At 42.2% G+C, this 20,582-nt stretch overlaps 4 protein-coding genes across 8 annotated transcripts; 2 read left to right on the top strand and 2 right to left on the bottom strand.

Annotated features, from left to right (window-relative positions):
• Window positions 1-691: 691 nt before the first annotated feature.
• Window positions 692-7,479, bottom strand: hdgfl2 (HDGF like 2). 3 transcript variants are annotated; one of them, XM_056603975.1, is made up of 16 exons: window positions 7,254-7,479; window positions 6,679-6,755; window positions 6,138-6,279; window positions 5,717-5,944; window positions 5,466-5,591; window positions 5,198-5,269; window positions 4,917-5,094; window positions 4,556-4,652; window positions 3,928-4,216; window positions 3,176-3,303; window positions 3,000-3,067; window positions 2,790-2,860; window positions 2,566-2,667; window positions 1,981-2,137; window positions 1,746-1,866; window positions 692-1,245 (listed from the first exon to the last, which is right to left on the bottom strand). In XM_056603975.1, exons 1-16 carry the CDS (start codon window positions 7,323-7,325, stop codon window positions 1,146-1,148), a joined length of 2,028 nt encoding a protein of 675 aa, XP_056459950.1. In that variant the 5' UTR covers window positions 7,326-7,479; the 3' UTR covers window positions 692-1,145. The 3 variants fall into 3 exon arrangements, with proteins under 3 accessions (XP_056459950.1, XP_056459949.1, XP_056459948.1); XM_056603974.1 differs by having other exon boundaries at window positions 4,556-4,649; window positions 4,917-5,097; XM_056603973.1 differs by having other exon boundaries at window positions 4,917-5,097; window positions 7,254-7,478.
• Window positions 7,480-7,880: 401 nt separating this feature from the next.
• On the bottom strand, window positions 7,881-10,649 carry fam32a (family with sequence similarity 32 member A). Its single transcript, XM_056603978.1, has 4 exons — window positions 10,482-10,649; window positions 9,586-9,733; window positions 8,519-8,572; window positions 7,881-8,411 (listed from the first exon to the last, which is right to left on the bottom strand). The coding sequence occupies exons 1-4, from the start codon at window positions 10,556-10,558 to the stop codon at window positions 8,343-8,345; spliced, it is 348 nt and encodes a 115-aa protein (XP_056459953.1). The 5' UTR covers window positions 10,559-10,649; the 3' UTR covers window positions 7,881-8,342.
• A 582-nt stretch (window positions 10,650-11,231) lies between these two features.
• On the top strand, window positions 11,232-12,661 carry mrpl54 (mitochondrial ribosomal protein L54). 2 transcript variants are annotated; one of them, XM_056603976.1, is made up of 3 exons: window positions 11,232-11,454; window positions 11,837-11,993; window positions 12,282-12,661. In XM_056603976.1, exons 1-3 carry the CDS (start codon window positions 11,328-11,330, stop codon window positions 12,412-12,414), a joined length of 417 nt encoding a protein of 138 aa, XP_056459951.1. In that variant the 5' UTR covers window positions 11,232-11,327; the 3' UTR covers window positions 12,415-12,661. The 2 variants fall into 2 exon arrangements, with proteins under 2 accessions (XP_056459951.1, XP_056459952.1); XM_056603977.1 differs by having other exon boundaries at window positions 11,382-11,467.
• An 81-nt stretch (window positions 12,662-12,742) lies between these two features.
• Window positions 12,743-20,572, top strand: malt2 (MALT paracaspase 2). 2 transcript variants are annotated; one of them, XM_056603971.1, is made up of 17 exons: window positions 12,743-12,897; window positions 13,746-13,965; window positions 14,189-14,355; window positions 14,623-14,753; window positions 15,357-15,513; window positions 15,689-15,876; window positions 16,177-16,273; window positions 16,354-16,398; window positions 16,493-16,534; window positions 16,753-16,956; window positions 17,227-17,404; window positions 17,513-17,587; window positions 17,850-17,977; window positions 18,726-18,875; window positions 19,152-19,312; window positions 19,651-19,788; window positions 20,111-20,572. In XM_056603971.1, the coding sequence occupies exons 2-17, from the start codon at window positions 13,829-13,831 to the stop codon at window positions 20,561-20,563; spliced, it is 2,451 nt and encodes an 816-aa protein (XP_056459946.1). In that variant the 5' UTR covers window positions 12,743-12,897; window positions 13,746-13,828; the 3' UTR covers window positions 20,564-20,572. The 2 variants fall into 2 exon arrangements, with proteins under 2 accessions (XP_056459946.1, XP_056459947.1); XM_056603972.1 differs by lacking the exon at window positions 12,743-12,897 and having other exon boundaries at window positions 13,889-13,965; window positions 14,220-14,355.
• Window positions 20,573-20,582: the final 10 nt, after the last annotated feature.

Consider the following 20,582-nt stretch of genomic DNA (forward strand, 5'->3'; position numbering starts at 1 on the left):
CGTTTTTCGAGAAAAGCTATAAAAAATAAAAAAAACATTATTTAAAAAAATAAAGTTGGAACCAATGCCATGCTGAGAGTTTTATTCAGTCTCAACTAAATGATACAAATGTTTACCAATTTACATAGCACTAAAAACACTTCAGCTTTATGCGTATCACAGGTAAATGCCAAAATAGGATGCAGCTACATGGGATAAGAGTGTCTTTTCACAAATTGCGAATAAGGTTAAGGTTATTATGTACACAGGTATCCCATATATTATGCAAATTACAGACACCAAGGGAAGTCACAGGTGTGTATTTCCACAGCATTCATTGGTTAGGTCAAAAATATATACGCAAATATCTGAAAACATGGTTATAAAAAAGAAGGTGGACAACAGTTGGAAATTTGTGGATATGACTCGTCTATTAATTATTTCTGGCCGCTTTAACAAGAAGCAAGAGCAGATCATTAAAAAAGTGTAGAGAATAACAGACTCACAGAAATATAAATGTATCACTCTCAATGTTCCAAATACACATTAAACAATAAGTCTTTAAGTGATACTCTGTTGACTTTATAAAATTGGCATCAATGTCAATGGTTGTCTAGAAGCAGACAATCCTATACCAAACTAAGACAAAGTCAACGTTAGCCAATTCCCAGACGTGTGACACACACACACACACACACACACACACACACACACACACACACACACACACACACACACACACACACACACACACACACACACACACACACACACACACACACACACACACACACACACACGAGAGAAAAAGCAAGCAAACATGAAACAGGAAGAGTAATGATCCGGGACGGGCTGCGTGTTGTAGAAAGTAAATAAAAAGTTTCAGAAACGGGAGGATTTTGCACAACTGCCACAACATTTTTACACCCTAGTGAGCATTTGTCTTTGCTGTGGTGAACAACGAACCTAGGTGTGAGAGCAGGAGAACCTTCTAATCGTTGACATATTTAAGTACAAAAATGTCCCCAGACGTCAAGAGCAGCTCGACAGGTAGGAAATGCTGGGGCATGTGTTACAATGCGATGTTGGCCAAGGGGAACCTAGTGACGTCAAACTAAAAAAAGGCTACAATCTTTAAGCACTTGGTCCATGGGAGCCTTCCTCCTTCAGCTCTCCACAGCAGACGCTTCTGTCTCTGCAGGTACTACTGGGTCCGACTCATCATGTGCGTTCAACTCTTGCTCCATGGGGCTGTCAGGGCTAGACCTTACAAAAGGTAACAACCACAGATACATTTCAATGACCGATAAATATCCTAGATACACATTAGTTGTGTAGTCCAGTTGTGCTGATTTTCGTCCAGGATAAATAAATAAAAGCAGCAAAATGCGATCCATATAGGACAGTTATGCTGAAAACAGCCATCCTGCATTCGAGATATCCTACTTATTTTCATCATAGGGACCTAGATCAATTTTGTCAGTAGCGAAATGCCGAAGAAAAACCTGATAGATAAGCGTTTGTTGTCGTTTTGCAACTACAACTACTGGCCTATAGTACTCAAGGTACTCATTGATATGACCATTTGTCTGACATTGCAATACATATATTAAAATATCCATTATAAGAAAGAATAATGTTTGATTGTATTCAACTAAACGTGAATTCAATGCACAACGTGAACACAAAAGTATGATTGATCTGTTAATATCGGTATATGGCCTTCATATTAGGAACATTGGTTCCGATATGAAACTGGAAGGTACCTTTTGGGGCTGGATGTCGTGTGCTGGTCATTCTCCTCCTGGCTGAGGGACTTTGGTTTCTCCTCCTCAACATCCTCCTCCTGCTGCTTTTGTTCAGATTCCCCATTCATCGGAGTGGAGTCTACAAGAAAAGACACGTTTTGTATTACCCAATGTATGAAATAAGACTTTGTTTGACCGCAAGGATACCAAGCTGACGGTTTACTGAACAAATGTTTTCAAATGAAACCCGTACCTGTGTTTTGTGAGCCTTTCCCATTATCCTGTGACTCCTTGTCATCTGACTTAGGTTTGGTTGGCAACTCTCCCTTCACCACGAACCGGAGTTTTAATTTGTTGTAGACCTCACTGGCCTTTTCCATTACTGCATTGCTTGCTTTGTAACGGCGGATCTATTCATTCAACAAACAGATAAATATTAACAAAGAAGATTATTTCGGTGGTGACCAAAAGCTGCCTCCACATCAAATATGATTAATGTTAAAAAAAATAAAACATGAATTACTCAAATCAATCTTTGCAGCATTTCTTTATCCATGTACTTCGAGGATATTATTGTTTCAGAAAACTCACTCAATAGAAAACTTTACAAAACTAAAAATTTGGTGTGTTTAATACTCTCAATTTTATTGTTGAGTTTCTATCACAGAACACTAATAAAAAATAATTGTTTTAATAATAAACGAGCAAACCCCAATTACACCTAAACAAAATTGAAAAAAATGTAGAGTTGTGGTTACATACATACTAATAATCCAGATACAAACCTTATGGATAATAGTTGAGTCACAGTTTTGAGATGAGGTTAAAGATGACCTACCTTTTTAAGTGTTGCGATAACATCGGCATTCTTATGCAGGATTTGGCTGGTGACTGGCACCTCTTCAAGCTCTACCAAGGCCTGTAGACACCGCTCTATGTCCTACAAATGGCAGGAAATTAAACAATATACCTTTTAATAAGTACTTAAATTATAGATTGATTCTAAATGGCTAGGTACATCGTTTTTCCACACTGTGTAAAAGGGCAAGAGGAGTTGCTTACTGGGTTGTCAACTTTGAGTGCAAACTTGATATCTGTGTGCAGTTTCTGTAGCTTTTCTTCTGGTGTTGGCTCTGTAAATGCACATAATAAACAAGCCATTGCACAAACGGTTTATTTATTTCAAGAATGAATATCGAAAGACAGAGAAGAAAGTCTGCGGCCTCTGGATGTTACAGTTGCCATTTTGCGAGGCCCTGGTTTCAAACTAACCTTTTTTCTTCTCTACTTTCTTCTCTGGAGGCCTCTCTGGTTTGCGTCTGGGTTTTTCTGGCTTGGCCCTGGGTGAAGAAGGAACTCTGGTGACCTTTGTGCATACATCTTTGACGGTGGTAACCCTAATGAGGTTTAAGGGACGATAAAGTTTGTCTGCCACAAGTTGTACTCACCTTGCCCTGGACTTCTCTTCTGACCGCTGAGGTTTCTTCTCCTTTACCTCCTTCTCTTTCCTCTCTTTGCCGTCCTTCTTAGCCTTGGACTTCTTCTGGCTTTCTGACCGCTTGGCAGACTTTTTCACCTGGGTTTTGAATAGAGAACAGTTTAAGAGCAACTCCACATCAAAAGATATCGTTGGCAATAAAATCTGTAACTCTGTGGTTCGGTTCACAGAATGAGCACAGATCGATGGTTGATTAAATGTTGCAGAAGGGCAGAGATCTCTAGCTTTAAATGTCAAAGGAGCAAAGAACCGGCACCTACTTTAATTAGAGCAACAACTAGAATCCCAACCAAGCACGCCTTTACAATTATTATACGATATCTCTGTTATACTATTATATAATTAAAGTTCTCATTCAAAAGAATTATCAAAAAAAATATATAGATTTTATTAATCTTGAAACCCCCACAAAGAATGTATGACGAACCTCTCAAAACTACTATTATATATAATGTCAAAGGTGGCAATTATTTATAAAAAAAAAAAAAAAAAAAAAAAAAAAAAAAAAAAATCACATTGAAATACTTCAGTCAATTTCTATAACAACTTAAATTTGAAACCCAGAATATGGCGTCTTTGTTTTCTTTTGCACGTGGGCGTACATCTCTGTCCGACCTCATCGCTCATTAAAGGCCAGCGATGGCCTCGTCGTACATAGCATACACAGAGAGGCATCCATGTTCCCTGGGGGCTGTACTGTACCTCTGCCGGGCCGGGCGAGTCCGAGTCGGAGGGCGCAGGGATGGGGGGCGGCGGGGGCTTCTTGGACTTCTTCAGCGGGCTGTCGTCCACGCCCTCGTCCGAGCTGCTGCCGCTCTCGCTCGCCTTCTTGCTGCTCTTCTCCTTCTTCCTCTGCTCGTCCTCCTCCTTCTCGCGCTCGCGGATCCGGCGGAGCTCCTCCGCCTCCTCCTTCTTCCGGCGCTCCTCCAGCTCCCGCCGGCGCTCCTCGTCCCGCTTCTTCCACTCGCTGATGCGGTCCGGCTCGCTGTCGCTATGCCGAGGAGCGGAGGAGAGGCACCGGAACCAATGAGTACAGGGACGGGACTCGGAAGCATCAGCAGCAGTAAGTGACATTAATCCATTAAATTCAGTCAAGGCCGTACATTTAAAACAAAAATATGGTAAACGTCAACCGGTCAACAATGTCCCATTGATCGGAAAAATCGATTGGCTTGTAAAGCTCTCTAAAAATTGCGGCCCGGCCCCTGAATAGGTCAGAGAGTTAGAGTGGATATAATGCTCTCTGTTGTGCCACTGGATCAAGTAAGGCTACACGATCCAGTGGCACAAAACAGCCGTAGGCCAGGCATGACACACATCTCTGCCTCACCTGTCGCTGTCGTCAGACGACGTAGCCGCTCGCTTTGCTGGCGTGGGTTTGGCTTTGGGCTTCCTGGCCCGGGGCTTAGCTGGGGGCTTGTCCGCTGCTGAGCACCAGGGAAAACACGGAAAGGTTGGAACACAAAATCACACATTGAAGTTCCTTATATACAAGTTCAATGTTCTATTCTGTTTGCATCTGTGACCATGTTGTTAATGTGGTAAGCTTTTCACATTCTCGCACTAACACGAGTGCAAGGCATAGAGCTTCGACAAATGATATGCACATTGACCTTTGGACTAATTACAATCTGGTCCGATGATGTAATTAAAGATGCCGGGGTCCCCTCTTAATACCCCTGAATCCTGACCTTTCTTGCGGCTCTGGGGTCCCTTCTTCGGGGGAGGATCGGAGTCTGAGTCAGACTTGGAGCCAGACTGGGACTCCGACCCAGACATGGCAGGCCGGGGCTTGTCATCTTCCGACTCGCTGTTAACCTCCTTCTTCTCCGACTGAGACCCTGAGTCTGAGTCCGAGTTAGATGAGGCCTTCTGCAGCAAACCCGGAGACAATGGAGAGGTGGGCAGGGGTTGAGTACACAACACTATTATGAGACCAATTGTTTGTCGTCCTCCTTTGAGAAAAGCTCACCTTCTTTTTCCCTCGACCAGGAGCAGCTTTCTTTCCTACCCGTCCAGCCGTTTTCTTTTCTGGTGTAAAGTCCTACAGGGCATGCATACTGGGTCAATACTCAAAGAAAACTAGACAGTATAACGATTTAAGTACCTATAAACTAAGAGAGTGTGTGTGTGTGTGTGTGTGTGTGTGTGTGTGTGTGTGTGTGTGTGTGTGTGTGTGTGTGTGTGTGTGTGTGTGTGTGTGTGTGTGTGTGTGTGTGTGTGTGTGTGTGTGTGTGCACCTGGTCACTGTTCTTCCCAGATTCGGAGTCTGAAGGGGAGGGCTCGGGCTCCGAGGGGGATCCACTCTCCTCCGCCACGTCCCGGTCGCTGGACGAACCCCGGGCCTTTTTTGAAGGTGGGGGGCGCTGTAGGGGGAGACCCCCACCATGGGGTGTGATTAGACATTTTCAAGGGGTTTTGTTGAGGCTAGAAATAATTCTGGTTTCTTTTCGAGTCGAGGACCCCCGAAATTAATGGATCCCACAATTACCTTAGCGACAGGAGGCTTTCTCTTCACAGCAGGAGCTTGCCTCCCCCCGTCTTCACTTCCAGAGTCAGAGTCCACTTCGCTCCCTGACTCCACTTTCTGGGGAACCACTACTTCTTTATCTTCATCCTCGTCTTCTTCATCATCACTTCCTCCACCACCACCACCTCCTCCTCCTCCTCCCCCACCTCCACCTCCATCGTTGCCTTCACTGTCAGACGAGCTAGCTGGCTGCAAAGGAACAAATCATTTGGATGAAATAAAAAGAGGAAAGCATTTGATTACTCTGGCATTCTCTCTACGCCTTTTATCATTGTTATGTTTTAGTTAAATACGGTTTTACTACCCCAATTATCAGAGCCATCAGAAAAGACTGCAATTATACATTAATTTACATAGAATTTAGGATTTCTGATTGACTTACTGCAGGTGGGGCACTGTAGGAGGCATGTGGATTGTTCTGGATTTCCCATAAGCCTTCATTGAATCCTTTCCTTTTATTTGGCTTCCCATAGCGCTCTTTGCACTTTTCATATGCAAAAAGATCCTTCGCTGCAAGGAAGGCACTATGGAACAATGAAGGAAGAGATAATTGAGATAAATTGATGATTGCACAAGAACATGTGCTTATAATTATGGAAGACAAAGTTGTTAAATAAGACCGGCAGGACAAGTGCAGACTATAGCAGCTCTTTCAGTGGACACTGTAAATTGTATTTACTTATTTGGCATTGTTTTTCACACAAAAGGTTCATATTGTGATGTATCTAGAATCCAATAATTACAAGGAGACTGAGGTTTAATTGAGTTATTGAATATTAAGTCATAAAAGTGCATACCAGTTATATTAGAGTATCCACCATGATTATAAGAATGTATTCTTACACTTAATTTATGAACACCATCAAATAGTATGCAATATATAGTTGATCATTGTAACTCGTTAGTGATCATGCTGTACTCACGTTTCATGTGTACCAAAGAAGAATATGGGAATTTTATTTGGTGGTGGTTTTACTGCACCATCTGCCACATCTTCAATCTGTGAAAATTCAAGAATTGGACAACACAGATATAATTCTTAATTGGATTTGGTCTTCGCGGTCTTAGCTGCATCCTACTTACCATTCATATTCAAGATATTTTAAGCAGTGGGGCCATCCCAATCACAACAAACTATGTTTTATGTATAGTGAAACAAGGATAAATACTGATAATATATTACCTTAAACGTGACATTTGGCATATGAATGCACATGAATGCACAAGCGACCCTTCATTTCCAAAGTAATATTAGCTTGCAAATGCACATTTGTGTTTAGATAAGGCCAAGTGCATCATCTCCAAATAAGGGTAATGACACGGATAGTTCTTAAACAAAGTGCAACATATTATCACTTAATTGACGAGGGTCATGTTGCGGTATACATGGCAGACATTCCCAGCAATACTCATAGAACCTTCTCCAGCGTCCCAAGCACAAGATCTTCATCGTCCGCCCACCCCTTCACCACTCCGGGTTGCTGCTGTAGTTGCTTACCCTGGCTGGCCAATGGGGGTACCCCTTCATTTTAGCGAAGACCAGATCTCCGGGTTGGAAATTGTGTGGCATCCTCTTATTCCTCTTTGCAGCCTTTAAAAGGTTGGATATTTATATGCGTTTCTGTGTCTTTCTGGAGTGATGTTTTCAGGCCGACACGAACCTGTAAACGATGATGTTAGCTTACAAGCTAACGCTACGCTGTATGGAGGTTACCGCGAGATGTACTAGCAGCCGCGTGAACACAGCGGTGAAGATTTTTAGCTTTTCCGGTAAACTGTGACCTTGGTCTTCAAAATAAATGGCCCCCCAAAAAATAATTCACTGTTGATAGTTTTTTCACCGGTTAGGTTTAATTGTACCTGTTTTGTTACAAGCATACCGATATTTGACCAACATGATAAGCTCACATGCAACTAATTACATTAAATTGTATCAACATCAGCATTCGAGTTTGTAACGTTAATCCATACATGGAAACTTGAAATGTCAAATGAAGTTAAACTAAATTATGCACTACGTTAATTGCATTAATCCATACAAGTATGTACCCAGTATAGCATGTTATACCAGTATCTACAGTTAAACATATGCAAACTAAACTAAACTAAAGCAAAATGATGTTTGTAACCAGATACTAATAAATTGCCATTACTTTGAGCAAGATTGAAGGCTACTCAGTTCAATAAATTGTTTTCCATTTGCATTAACAACCAAATAATCAGTGACAAAGAATTTATTTGAAGGAAATGCATTTCACTTGCTTAATTTAGAATTCCTGGAGCAACACAATATGCATCATCACATGGACGTTGTAATTTATTGAATAATCACTATGCACATATAATTATTAATACAGCAACTTAATGAAAACATTGTTTATCAAACTTTTCGGCTCAACTTTTATTTATATTTGCACAACCAGGCAAACCAAGAGGTGTTTTCTGTTTGACAAATTCTACCATAGAAAAGGCATATCAACTAGAAAATAAATCAACAATACCGTTAATGTCAAACGAGTTAGAAAAAAAAAGTAAAATAAAGCCAAATTGGAATTTCAAAATAAAAGTCAACAACCGCTGCTCCTTTTCATTTGGTCCAGCTGACTTTTGGGATATCATAATGCTCAGTCAAATTGTCCAGATGGCGATTAAAGTCCTGAAAGAGAAAATAAACATCTATGAATGTTTTTCCATTTTGTTTGTACCATTGTTACAAAATAACAATGTAATTATCATTGAAAGGCAGGTGCATTCCAGTCTTACCTCAACTCGATGTTTATGTGTTTTGCATGCCTTGTTTAGAATCCTTTCCATTTGCTGAAAAGAAAGATAAGTTAGGAAAAATGGGTTAAAAGGTACGCTTCAGAACTACTATTAATGCCTGTGTATTTTGAAATATTCCTCAACCACATTCATAGTTCAATATTTTCTATACATGCATTAAAAAAATAAAAGTATGCAAGAAATGAATTACGGAGTAATTTGTCGAGCCATTCCAATTGGTTTCAGACTTGCCAATATTTTTCCTAATCTTTGATCATTAAAAGGCAGTGCTCGTAATCATTTTTTTAAGTAAGTGTTAAATAGCTCTATATTCAGACAGCCATCACTTATTACAGTGTTTGGTCAGAATCATGGGTCTCTAAGACCCTCCATACTGCAGTAAACACAGAACGCATTTTTTGGTATCCCGCTCCAATGTCATCCAATCAGGAGAGAACCCCATCAATGGGCGGTCCTCTACACAGGCAGGTAGTAGGAATTCACTGTTGACGGACAATCACGGAACAAGCGAAGCTACCTTTCCAAGCACCACCCAGCAATGACTTAGAATAACAAACCCACAAAACGAAAAAGAAACGGTGAAAGAAAATTAGGAGAAGAAAAGTGGCATGATAAAGAGTCTCGCAAGACCCACTTGCATGTGCTGACGTCGGGAGCGGAGAGCTAACTTCAAAATTCCGACAGGAAATTAGCCAAAACTACCACATCGCCTACAGTGCCTTTAACACACACTTTATTGGGCTTAACGAGTCACATATTCATCTAGTGTTCTTACAATCTGCAGATCTTTTGATAGAGTTAAAATTAAGCTTACAACGCTATAATCAGTCATTACATTTGTGAAATGCATGCATCTCTGTTGCATTACATGACTGACCATTTTAAAACAAAAAAACTGAAGTTTAATGATTGTTATTCGTAAATTAAATATGTTCACCATTAAGTTTAAGTTCTCCCAAATTCTTAGCAATAATAGTTGCTGCCTATAACTTCAGAATTGTAAAGTTTTAATAAGATGCCCAGCAAATCCTGAATCGACCTCTTACCCTCTTCTCTTGAGTCTTATCGAAGGCAATTTGAGCTGGTGTCCTCTTGTCAACGTATCCTTTCTGGGTCTCCCCCCCTTCGTCATACTGATTCGTCAAAATCTGCTCCTCCAGGCGTTTTTTCTTTTCTTTGTCCTTCTTCTTCTTCCTGGAAAACATAGCTATGCTTATTAGGACAGTGGAGCACAAGCTCCTTCTCTTGATACCTCGTGATGAATACTAGTGGTAGATTAAAAACATCGACCAGGAATCGAATAGTCCCACAGTATATCCTGGTCAAACTAGCTTTATACAACTGTTTTTGATCAATACAAAATGTCAAGTTATACAATAGGTCATGTGTCTATATTGACCAGCACGTATGTCCGAGAAGCTGCTTTCGCTACTTTAAGTGACAATTGTCTGATCCCTCCCAGGACATTTCTAGATGGCGGTATGGAGGACATTGTCTGGTAGATCTTATTCTTCTTATGCAGCCGAGGGCTGACTTTTAGGCTAACAACCTTTGATAATTGGGTATGGCTGGTTCGTTTTAGGGACTGTCTTCATATTTGTATGGAGTCACGTTCTGATGCCAATGCATCGGGGACAAACCCGACATGGTTGTTTATGAGCGCAGTACTTCGAGCATGGCACACTCCCATGGATAACAACGACGATACGTTTTTTTCCGACGTGTATTGTACTAGAGTTAGCCCAAAGTAATACTTTAATTGTTCGTTTGTCTAAATGAATATTAATCGGACGATGTACACTAACAATAAACAAGATGAAGCTTAGCATTAACGTTACCTCCGAGGAGCTAGCTATGTTACATCACAGGGTCGACAAACTCGCTAACTTTTAAGCAAATTCTCTTTTGAAATACATGTGGCTGTAAAATAAATAGTGCTTACTTTTTCCCTTTAGAAATATCTCCCAACCCTTTAAATTTCAGGGATCCTTTCTGAACGGCGGCGTATTCATCAGACATTGTTGGAGAAGCTAAAGCCAGGCCACCACTTTTCTTCTGCTTTGTTTTTATGAAGATGTCAGAATTGACGATGGTCGCCCTCTATCGGATATGAGCACAACCAACACAGGGCATGTTAATGTTGTGACGAGCCGGAGAGGGGATCATGCATTGCATCCGGTCTCTGTTCCTATTAGCTGTGCACGACGGTTGACAGTCCCTTGAGCGAGAAGATTAAGCGAATTACAAGAATGGCAACAACTAAGAGAGAATAAAAATGATGTTTGTGGGACTAGTTTGACAAAGGAATATCCGAACACATAAGGGATCGAATGAAACGGATTTCCCTCTATTGAAACTCCCTCTCTTTCGCCCCGCAACACTAACTGGAAGTCCCGCCCTCTATCTCGCCAATAACGCAGATATCCAGCATACCGCTCCAAGCATTCTGTGGGCAGACGAGAACGCCTTGGAACGAGGTTATGTTGTGAACGTTGGAGAGTGACGTAAACTGTGCAGAGGTACAAGATGTCAGTTTGCACATATTTGGGAAAATAAATGGTAAAACAAATGCAATTGTTATAGTTAGTATGCAACCTTAGACATTAAAAAGTATGGACGTAGCGTCCGTGACATGGTTGATTGCGGAGTGCGCCTCCCGTCCAGCACGGGGCGGTAATGATAATGACATCAATGTTCAAGCTCACAAAAAAGAATAGACCGGAAGCAAAAAAGAATGAATGTCAAACAAATGCATGGTGTCCTCCTATGTTTTTAAATACGCTTAAAAATGTCAGGGTACAGTTTGTTCAGGACCGCTCTGTTAGCTAAATGTTTTCCAACCCACCTAAAAACGGGGCTTTGTAGTAATAATGTTGTTCACCGAATCCCTGTCTGCGGTTATGCGAAAAAAGTTGGTAAGAAATCAATGTATGCATGCCTTTACCTGTAACGAATGGTATTTTACAATGCACTTCAATTAGATAATGTGCAGCGATAACACATTTCTCATACATGTTCACCTGAACACCGATGATGTACAGCGCTCAGGGTCAATTAAATTAGCCTGCAAGTCTTGCTTGTCGTGAAATGTTGTTTTTATATTTTCTTCGGCTTTAGACATAAAAACAAAGGGATACCACCAACATGCATTACCCACTGGGATTCTTGGAATAACTTAACTGCATCTTACTGTGGTGTATTATTTTGTAATCTGCTGAACAGTCAACCATTAGAATAGACCAAAACTGTATGTTGTGTCATGTGCCATTGATACAGATTAATGTATTGTACTTACAGCGGCCAAAGGGAAAGGAAAAGGCATGATGAAAGAGGACGTGAAAGGTCCTGAAGTGTGTAAGGATACTGAAAGGCTCACAACACATGCTGTTGGCGTCAACATCTTTAAGCAGGGAGAAGACCCTAAACTGAAGTCTCCAGAGGAATACCCAGAGTGGTAATTGAACATTTATTTTAAGCCATTTTCCCATTTTAGCTATACAAGAATGAGATGAGAAATCAAGAATGTTAATTACAAATCCAAAGGCATGTCTCAATACCACACAGCAAATCACTGCCTGGCCCAGTATTTACTTTGTATTTAAGAAAATGGGAACTTGTTCCCCAAGAGATACACAATATATCTCAACACCATTATAATTTGCAGATTATTATTAAGAAGTGTACTGTATGTGATGTGACATGTTTGATGTTCCTCATATGTTATTACTGTTGTCTGTCATAGGTTATACCAGATAAAACTTGGACCGGTGACGAATTTACACGATCGGGAACCAGACAGTTGGGAATATTGGAAACGTCTGAGAAAAGAAAGCATTTTGCGCCATAACAGATTGCATAAAGGAAAGAAGTTATAGGTTTCTCTCCTATGACGTGTACCATGTCATTGTTTTCTGTTAGACTTCAGAAGATACACTTTTCACTCATCTTTCAAACCAAGTACAATTTGGATACAATTACTTGCTTGGTTATTTTGTTCTTTGTTCTTTTTTTTTTTTGCAAAGCCCCTTTTCCCCCACCCCCCTCTCATTCATAATTATGTATTGGAAAGATACGAGAGTTGACTTTTGATTGACTTATACAAATAAATTCTGTGACCGATAATTTTGTGACTGAAAATGTGTGCGACACGCGTCCGCTGTGGTTTGTGTACTATGTGCAGAAATCCTGTTCGGTTGGGCTAAAAGTAGATGCAAATAAACATGCGTAGACGATCGGCATGGCATATCATATTTGAGGAAATGAGAAGTGCTATTCCTAAGGCATGCCCCACCAGAGTAGCATGAACATACAATTTTGCTCATGAAAGTGGACCTGGTCTGATATTACTGGCGGATTTGGTGAGTTAAATTGTCTTTATTGACAATAGAATTTTCGGGATAGTGTGTAGTAAAGCTATTTGTTTTAAAAGGCAAAAGTAATTACAACCCTCCCCCGTTGTCAAATTGACTTTCTCTTTCAACAATGTAGCACTTTCGTTCTAAAGCGACCGGGTTAAATGCCTCGGGATATAAAGTCTACCGAAAGAAATTCAGCAGATTGCCTCGCCTGGTTGTTGGCATGTAGCGCTTATGCCTATATGCTCTGAGTACGATGATATATTTCGCTCACTACATTATAGACCAGCCAATTTAATTGAATTAACGACCAATCTAGTTTATAATTACATATAATCACTGGGATGACCTGGCGTCAATATTCAACTCATAGGCTAGGCTACTTATAAATGCAACAAAAAAAATGAAATAAATTCATACTTCGTCTCCTCTGACGTCAAGTACAACGTACAACACATGTGCTACAGGTGCTGCAGACAGTTAGCCTAGCCATTCAATTGCTAATTGCAACCTTTGGGTACGGTCAGACTGTGTGTTGAGAATGAGCTCGAAACAGCAAATGCATCAGTATTAAATGAACTAATTCATGATGTAAAATAATAATACTTAATAGCCTGCACGAAATAAATAACTTAATTTCGAAACACATTCAACTATTTGATTTTATGCTCATTGAGGCTTCACATTTATCCATGGGGATAATCCATTAACTACTTTAAAACCACACTGGCCTTCTTGTGCCACTACCACTAAGTGAGCTTGCACGATGGTCAACCATTTCCACACTTTCAACAAGTGACATTAGTTGAAACAATGTGTCTACTGTTGCATGTCGTCACTGTCAATCAAAGGATGAAAAGCGCCACTGGTACCCAAGAGCCTCTGACTCACACAGAGATTCATCACTCTCAAGAAGAGATTGAGTGGAAGAGAGATGGGAGACTGGAGCAGAAACCTGGGGACTCTCAGTGAAGATGCTCTCAGCAGGCTGGGTGAGATATTGGACAACTGCACCCGTGGATGGAGACAACTGGCAAACATTGCGAATGAGCATCCTCAATTCCGCTGCAGGTAAAGATCAATATTAATTTTATTTTAATTTTATTTAACCTTTATTTTTCCAGATAAAACATTAAGAACAGTTTCTTATTTACAATATTGATCTGGTCAATATTGATTAAGTACTTCTAATATTTAATTAATCAAGATAATCAAATCCTTTTTATTTTGCATATGAATCCCCAAGTGATTGTAGTAAACAGCACTTATGCAGATCATTTTCATTGGTCCGCAGTGAGAATGAGCTTACAAGCTGCTCAGTACAGGTGCTGAGCCCTACTGGAAGCCCAGCTCGCTACCTCTTGGCCAGGCTGGCTGACCGCTCCTGTTCCCTGGCCTTCCTGCTCAGCTGTCTGAAGAAGATGGACAACCAGCATGCGGTCCAGTACCTGACTGCCACGGGTACACAGCCGTCAATACATTGATTCAGTCTTTTCTGTCATTTCAAAAATGGCTGGGAGGATGAGAGCGATGTATATAAAAGCCAACCACAAAGTAACTTCAACAATTCTTGACAAGGGTGTGTGCGCGCGCGCGTGCGTGCGTGCGTGCGTGCGTGCGTGCGTGCGTGCGTGCGTGCGTGCGTGCGTGCGTGCGTGCGTGCGTGCGTGCGCGCGTGTGTGTGTGTGTGTGTACGCGCTTGCGTGTGTCTGTGTGTGTTTATTGCAGTGATGGAAAACATTCATATCACCGTCCAGCCTCAGTCTCAGCAGGCTTTAGAAGGGGGCAGGGTGGTCCTCGCCTGTAGGGCAGCCGGTCCAGCGGGCCTCAGCTACCAGTGGTTCAGAGGAAAAGAACAGGTCGGTTCTCCGTTTTTTTTGTAAAACCTCCCTCTAACGACAAACTCCAGTCAGCACCACACAAAGGGGTTGCTGCCCGAGTAGGTGTTTATCTAAAGACCAGGCAGGGATACAATAATACAAAGCTGTATTTGTTACTGTGATTTATTCCTCGGATGTGTCCGTTTAATCATCTTTAATAACCTTTGAGATAAAAAAAAAATCTGCCAGCAGCAATCGATAACATAAAATAACACTCAACATTTAATAACAGACGACTAAATAACAACGGGGCGCTTGAGTCTAAAACTATTGAGAGGTCAGTGTTTGTTCCTCTAAAATAAATAAAAGACGTATGGCAACCAACTCAATCTGAGACTGCAGGGTGTGCTGGTGCCTGAGGTGAACTTTGTAAGGGAAATACTGCAGCAATGGTTAATGAACTAACGAGGGCCAGGTGGAAGTGATTAATAGTGTGGAGATGTCGATCTCACTTCCACAACCTGCATATAACATCACTAGAATTGTCCTTAAATAATATCATCAGTTCAAGGTCAGCTGTAGCAAACAGATTCAGAAAAATGTCTATATTCTAAATCGAATGCTTTCCATGGTGTGTTCTAGATACTGGGGGGGTCTGGGAGTGCAGCTGACCTGGTCCTCTCCCCTCTGGGCCCAGTCCACCAGGGCCACTATATCTGTAGAGTGAACCATGGGGACACCTGCATCTTCTCACAGTGGGCTCACATTCAATTGAGTCGCTCTGAATTCTCAAGTCCAGGTATGTCTTGGTTTAATAAATGCCTCTTCTCTTTTCAATTTGACCTACACCAGTCCCTTCACTTCACCTCACTATTCTTCTCTTCTACGCTCAACTCCGACCAATACTTCACATAGTCATTGACACTCATTTCACTCTCCTCAGCATTGTATTCTTGTGACTGTTATTCTCTCAGGCTGCAGCAGTACTCTTTTCCCGGGGTCGAAGAGTGGGCTGTGTATCACCCGTCAGCCCCAGTCCCAGACCGTGACCGAGGGGGACTCTCTGTTCCTGGAGTGCCTCGTGGAGGCCAACCCGCCGGCCCAGTTTCACTGGCACCATAACATGAATGCCATGCAGCAGCAGAAGAGCAGTGTGCTCAGGGTAGGACCCTGGTCTAAACGCTTGAATGCTTGGTAAGAAGCAGAGAGGGGTGGGGGAAGTGAACGAACCAGCCGGATCGCAGGGTACCTTCCTTGTTTTTGCTTTGCTGGTTGGCTGCCTTTGGTTATACAAACCAAACTACTGAGTAAGGGAAGTTAATAATACCTTTTGGTTATTTTGTATAATCTTTAGTTGATATATAACCTATTTATAACATGGTATTTCAAGGGCTACCTTCATATCTTCTTCTACAGCTGTATATTCATCTTCATCAGCATCTAAGTTATAATGTTTCAACAGATCCCTGCAGTGACCACAACAGACAGAGGTCAATACAGCTGTAAAGTGTACAACCTATTCCATGAGACTTGGAGCAACCCAGTCCAAATTCACATCGGTAACAATAATATTACTATTAAAGTTTGCCTTCGATGGGCAACCAAATGTGTTGCATGTTAACACGTTTCTATTTCATAGGACCAAGCTCTTTGTCTGATGGTTCCTGGACTGAAGTTGACACAGGTAGGATTTTTCTTTCTAGTTCCTCATTTAGTTAATTATTATCTTTTAGCATCAGTGTAGCAATGGCAGTGTGTCTACTTTATATTCCCTACAGCGCCTCCCCCCAGACATATTAGGCCCAAAGAAAGTCTTTATGGTGAGTATGCAGACAAGTCTTACCAGAATACATATACACTTTAATCTGTAAGTCTATCAAATCAGTAATATAATGCACGGTTCCGTCAAGGTTACAATGTGCTGCAAGGGATCATTTGGTTTTGGACCACAATGGTGCTCTTCAAAAAAAGCCATGTGTCTTATCATCCACCACCCATGATGATGTAACGACTCTTTCTCCTGTTGACCTCACAACAGCCACAGACAAAGTTGCTCTCTTGATTGGCAATATGAACTACAGTCACCACATCCAGCTCTCTGCACCCATGGCTGATGTTCATGAATTGGCCAACCTGCTCAGGCAACTGGACTTCAAGGTGGTTTCCCTGCTGGACCTCAACTGGCAGGAGATGAACAGTGCGGTCACCGAGTTCCTCTTGCTGCTTGACAAGGGGGTCTACGGTCAGTCTGCCAGCCGCTTTTGCCTGAAATGTGTTAAATGCGGTAAATCTCATGGGTCAAAGTCCAAGCCAAGGTTTTTTTTATCAAAAGTGACTTGAATTCTTTGAATTTGGATACATCCGACAAAGACAATTTCACCCGGTGACTCAAATGCTGGGCCTCAAAGACCTTTGCTGCTGCACTATCCTGCAGTTCCGGCCCAGTCTACTGAGGGATTAAATTGAAATGAATTTACCTTTAACATGGTCCCTTCTACCTGCCTGTTTGCAGGCCTGCTGTACTTTGCTGGTCATGGTTATGAGAACTATGGCAACAGCTTCATGGTTCCCATCGACGCCCCAGCCTCGTACACCTCTGATCATTGCCTGTGTGTGCAGAGTGTCCTTCAGAGGATGCAAGAGAGAGAGACCGGACTCAATGTCTTTCTGTTGGATATGTGTCGCAAAAGGTAAAAGGAAGGCTAGGGCTTTGAGTTAAAGTTGATTTAGTCTGTTGTATGTGCACAATACATTTGTGATGGGAGAAAATACATAGACTGTTTTTTTTCTCTGCTTAGAAATCCAAATGATGATGTGATCCCACATTCGGGGCCGTTGAAGGTGACAGCAAATATTGTGTTTGGTTATGCTACGTAAGTTTCTTGATACTATTTTTACTATCATGGCACTTTTCACTTTTTCTACTTAGCCTGAACGACTTAACAATCTGTATACATCATATTTATGAACCTTTATTTACCCAGGCAAGCAAATTAAGAGCAAAATTCTTATTTTCAAGAGCAGCCTGAAAAGAGCTAGAAGCTCTTTAAGGGGAAGTGGGAGGGGAGTGCTAAAAGTGAAAATATGACTGTGTCTCCCATGGCCTCTCTCTCATACTTGGCTGTTGATATTTAGGTGTGTCGATGCAGAAGCATACGAAGTGAAAGAAGACGAACTCAATAACGGCATCTTCATAAGTTTCCTCAAGCAGCGTGTCTGTGAAGACGAGAAGGTCACTGTGATGCTAGACAGAGTGGCAGAAGGTATCACGACTTTCAAAAAACAATTTGCAACTCTCCTAGTGTTCAAGTTATATAAACAAATTATTTATTCATGCAACCAACCCTTTTTATCCAAAGTGACTGGATATTCTGTGTCTATAGGTTTGGGTCATTAATGAGGAGATGGAGGTTTGGCATCTTGCTCAGGGATGCCTATAGCCTGGTCCTACCAGACTCTCGTACTTCATTTCGTTTGTACAGAGTCTGGACCTACTCAATTGACAAACGAAAACGCAGTGCACTTGAAGGCAGGTGTCTGTTGAAGTTTAAAACCATTGGATCTGCCCAGTGTCACTCTGGATCTGCCATAACCAATCGCTAACATTTGGCCGGGAATCACGTTGCGCGCAGGCTTCAAACAAACACCGTGCCTGAAGATGTCCGTCAACGAGACCTGACTTTAACGTCATTGATCTCAGCCACTCTCTCTGTTCACTGATTGGACGCAGAAAATGTAGACGGAGAGAACCCACTAACATACCGCAGACCCAGACCTAGTACTGAAGGGAAGCTCAAATTGAGCGGAAAGTACTTAGGCGGGCGGAGCCAGGCTGGGATGCCTACAGGTCGACGGAAGACATTGGGGTTCAAAACCCAGAATATTTTAGCTGAGCGAACACCCTAACATGCCGACCGCGCCATCCTGCACCCCCCCCCCCCCCCCCCCCCACCAGAACATCCTGTCTGACTGTCCTGCTTACGCCTACGTATGCTCCCTTACCTCTGCTAGATATGGGCCGGTGTGAGCTGATGCGAGGCATACAGGCCCTGGAGCTCCGGAGTAACCTCTCAGAGCGCCGTGCTCTCACAGACCTCATCCAGAGCACGGAGAGCCCCACAGACCACTCAGCACGCAACCTCCAGTGGGCCATCGCACACGGTACGCTCTGTGAACGCAGAGATACTCTGGTCTTTTTCAATGCAGATAGATATAGGAAGGATATCTCGGTAACGAAACAAGAAAAAACAAGGTGTAACGCCACCTGTTGCGTATCTTGATTTCCAGCCCAGGCTCTTTGTGCTGTCTCCCCCCAGAAGTTCTGCTATAACATAGACTGCTTGATCACTGGATCAGAAGTTCTGCAATAACATAGTACAGCTACATTTATCCCAATGCGATTCAGGATCTCATCTTTTGTCTCTGCACCCTATATAGTTCTGCCAAAAAGTCGCACGCTGCACTTTGAGTGTGGAGTCCAGGTGCAGATTGGATTCGCTGCAGAATTTTCCAACATCATGATCATCTACACACGGATCTTGGAGAAACCTAAGGAAATCATGTCCTGTTCTGCTGAGCTCATTGATTTCCCAGAGGAGGTTTGTTCATATTTCATACTGACTAGAATCGAGAGGAGTTTTAAAGGTTCTGCATATATTAATGACATTTTGTCCTGGTGGACTGATCGCTTAAATTGCATTTAAAAGAGGTGTAAACGACTCTTAAAGTAATGATAAATAATAGCAATAGATGGATGTTATCTATATGAGGATGCCAAGTAGTTGTGATGTTTGGCCCTTTTGGCAGGATTGCTCTATGAAATACAGAGCATAAATGTGATAACCCTGATAAAGGGGTTGCTTGTGATAATGTGATAGGGTGCAATTGAATTAAGTCAGAAACAATCATATGTCTTCACACTGTACCTTCATGGCAGGGTGTGGACCTCGATCTAAAGAAGAGTAATCAGGAGAGCGTTTTGGAAGCCGGAAGTTTACTTCCAATCATGGAAATTCTGCCTCCAGCGCAGAGCCCAGGACTGTACACACGCCTGAAGAGCCTACAGAGACTCAAGGTCAGAAAAAAACCACCATGAGTAGTACATTTTCTATTTTCAGACAATGAACAAAGGAAAATCTACTTGAGAAGAACAATTTGGTACGTTTCAGAGGCATGTAAGCAGACGGGGTCTGGATGGTCTAGTAGTGGCCAGGGGGGTTTGACTCCCGGCTGACATGTACCGGGTTCGATTCCCATTGCCCACAGCCTACAAGATGCCTTGCTCCTACTTGCTTCCTTATGACAAGTTGCTTTGGGCAAAAGCATCTCCTAAAAGGAGTAAATGGCGTTCTTATGTGCATGTTATCAACATTTTTGCTTCATTGTGTCCTCCGTAGAAAGAGCTCACGTTTACCGTGTGTCTTCATTACCGCTACTCAAACATGGACGACGAGGAGGTCCAGGACATGCAAAGGGTCACAGTGGGCAAACCACTGGTGTCCAAACTGAACCTCCACGAACCTCGCAAGCCTAGGTCCTCCTCTTCAGACCGTCCCTCCGTCAACGCTCCAGAGACTTCCATGTATGCAGAGGACCTTGGCCAAGACTTTTCAGCCTCGGAGACGTCTTCTATCGGCTCAGCGTTGACGACCTCCTATTATTCACAGACGACCCGGGAGCAGCCGAGGTCATACTCCTCAGCCACTCAGAGAGTCAATATACCAGAGGAGAATGCTGAGCTGATGGAGTGTGCCCCACAACCTCTTATCGCCAGTCAAAGCTTGACCCAAAGTCACTTAACTCAAGATCCGTGCAGCTTTAATGATAAAAACAACTTCCATACTTATTAAAGCACTTTGAATAACCACT

Source organism: Gadus chalcogrammus, chromosome 12 (genome assembly GCF_026213295.1).
Source record: "Gadus chalcogrammus isolate NIFS_2021 chromosome 12, NIFS_Gcha_1.0, whole genome shotgun sequence".
In the NCBI taxonomy this organism is placed as follows: domain Eukaryota; kingdom Metazoa; phylum Chordata; class Actinopteri; order Gadiformes; family Gadidae; genus Gadus; species Gadus chalcogrammus.

Coding starts and splice junctions, on each gene's coding strand:
- hdgfl2 (XM_056603973.1), bottom strand. CDS start 7,325: ATGCCACACAATTTCCAACCCGGAGATCTGGTCTTCGCTAAAATGAAG. Junction 5,945..6,137: donor CCTACAGTGCCCCACCTGCA/GTAAGTCAATCA, acceptor GTTCCTTTGCAG/CCAGCTAGCTCGTCTGACAG. Junction 2,668..2,789: donor CACTCAAAGTTGACAACCCA/GTAAGCAACTCC, acceptor TGCCATTTGTAG/GACATAGAGCGGTGTCTACA.
- fam32a (XM_056603978.1), bottom strand. CDS start 10,558: ATGTCTGATGAATACGCCGCCGTTCAGAAAGGATCCCTGAAATTTAAA. Junction 8,573..9,585: donor ATAAGACTCAAGAGAAGAGG/GTAAGAGGTCGA, acceptor CTTTCTTTTCAG/CAAATGGAAAGGATTCTAAA. Junction 8,412..8,518: donor CACATAAACATCGAGTTGAG/GTAAGACTGGAA, acceptor TTTCTCTTTCAG/GACTTTAATCGCCATCTGGA.
- mrpl54 (XM_056603976.1), top strand. CDS start 11,328: ATGTCAGGGTACAGTTTGTTCAGGACCGCTCTGTTAGCTAAATGTTTT. Junction 11,455..11,836: donor CGGTTATGCGAAAAAAGTTG/GTAAGAAATCAA, acceptor TTGTACTTACAG/CGGCCAAAGGGAAAGGAAAA. Junction 11,994..12,281: donor CCAGAGGAATACCCAGAGTG/GTAATTGAACAT, acceptor TGTCTGTCATAG/GTTATACCAGATAAAACTTG.
- malt2 (XM_056603971.1), top strand. CDS start 13,829: ATGGGAGACTGGAGCAGAAACCTGGGGACTCTCAGTGAAGATGCTCTC. Junction 14,356..14,622: donor CCAGTACCTGACTGCCACGG/GTACACAGCCGT, acceptor TGTTTATTGCAG/TGATGGAAAACATTCATATC. Junction 16,399..16,492: donor CTGGACTGAAGTTGACACAG/GTAGGATTTTTC, acceptor TATTCCCTACAG/CGCCTCCCCCCAGACATATT.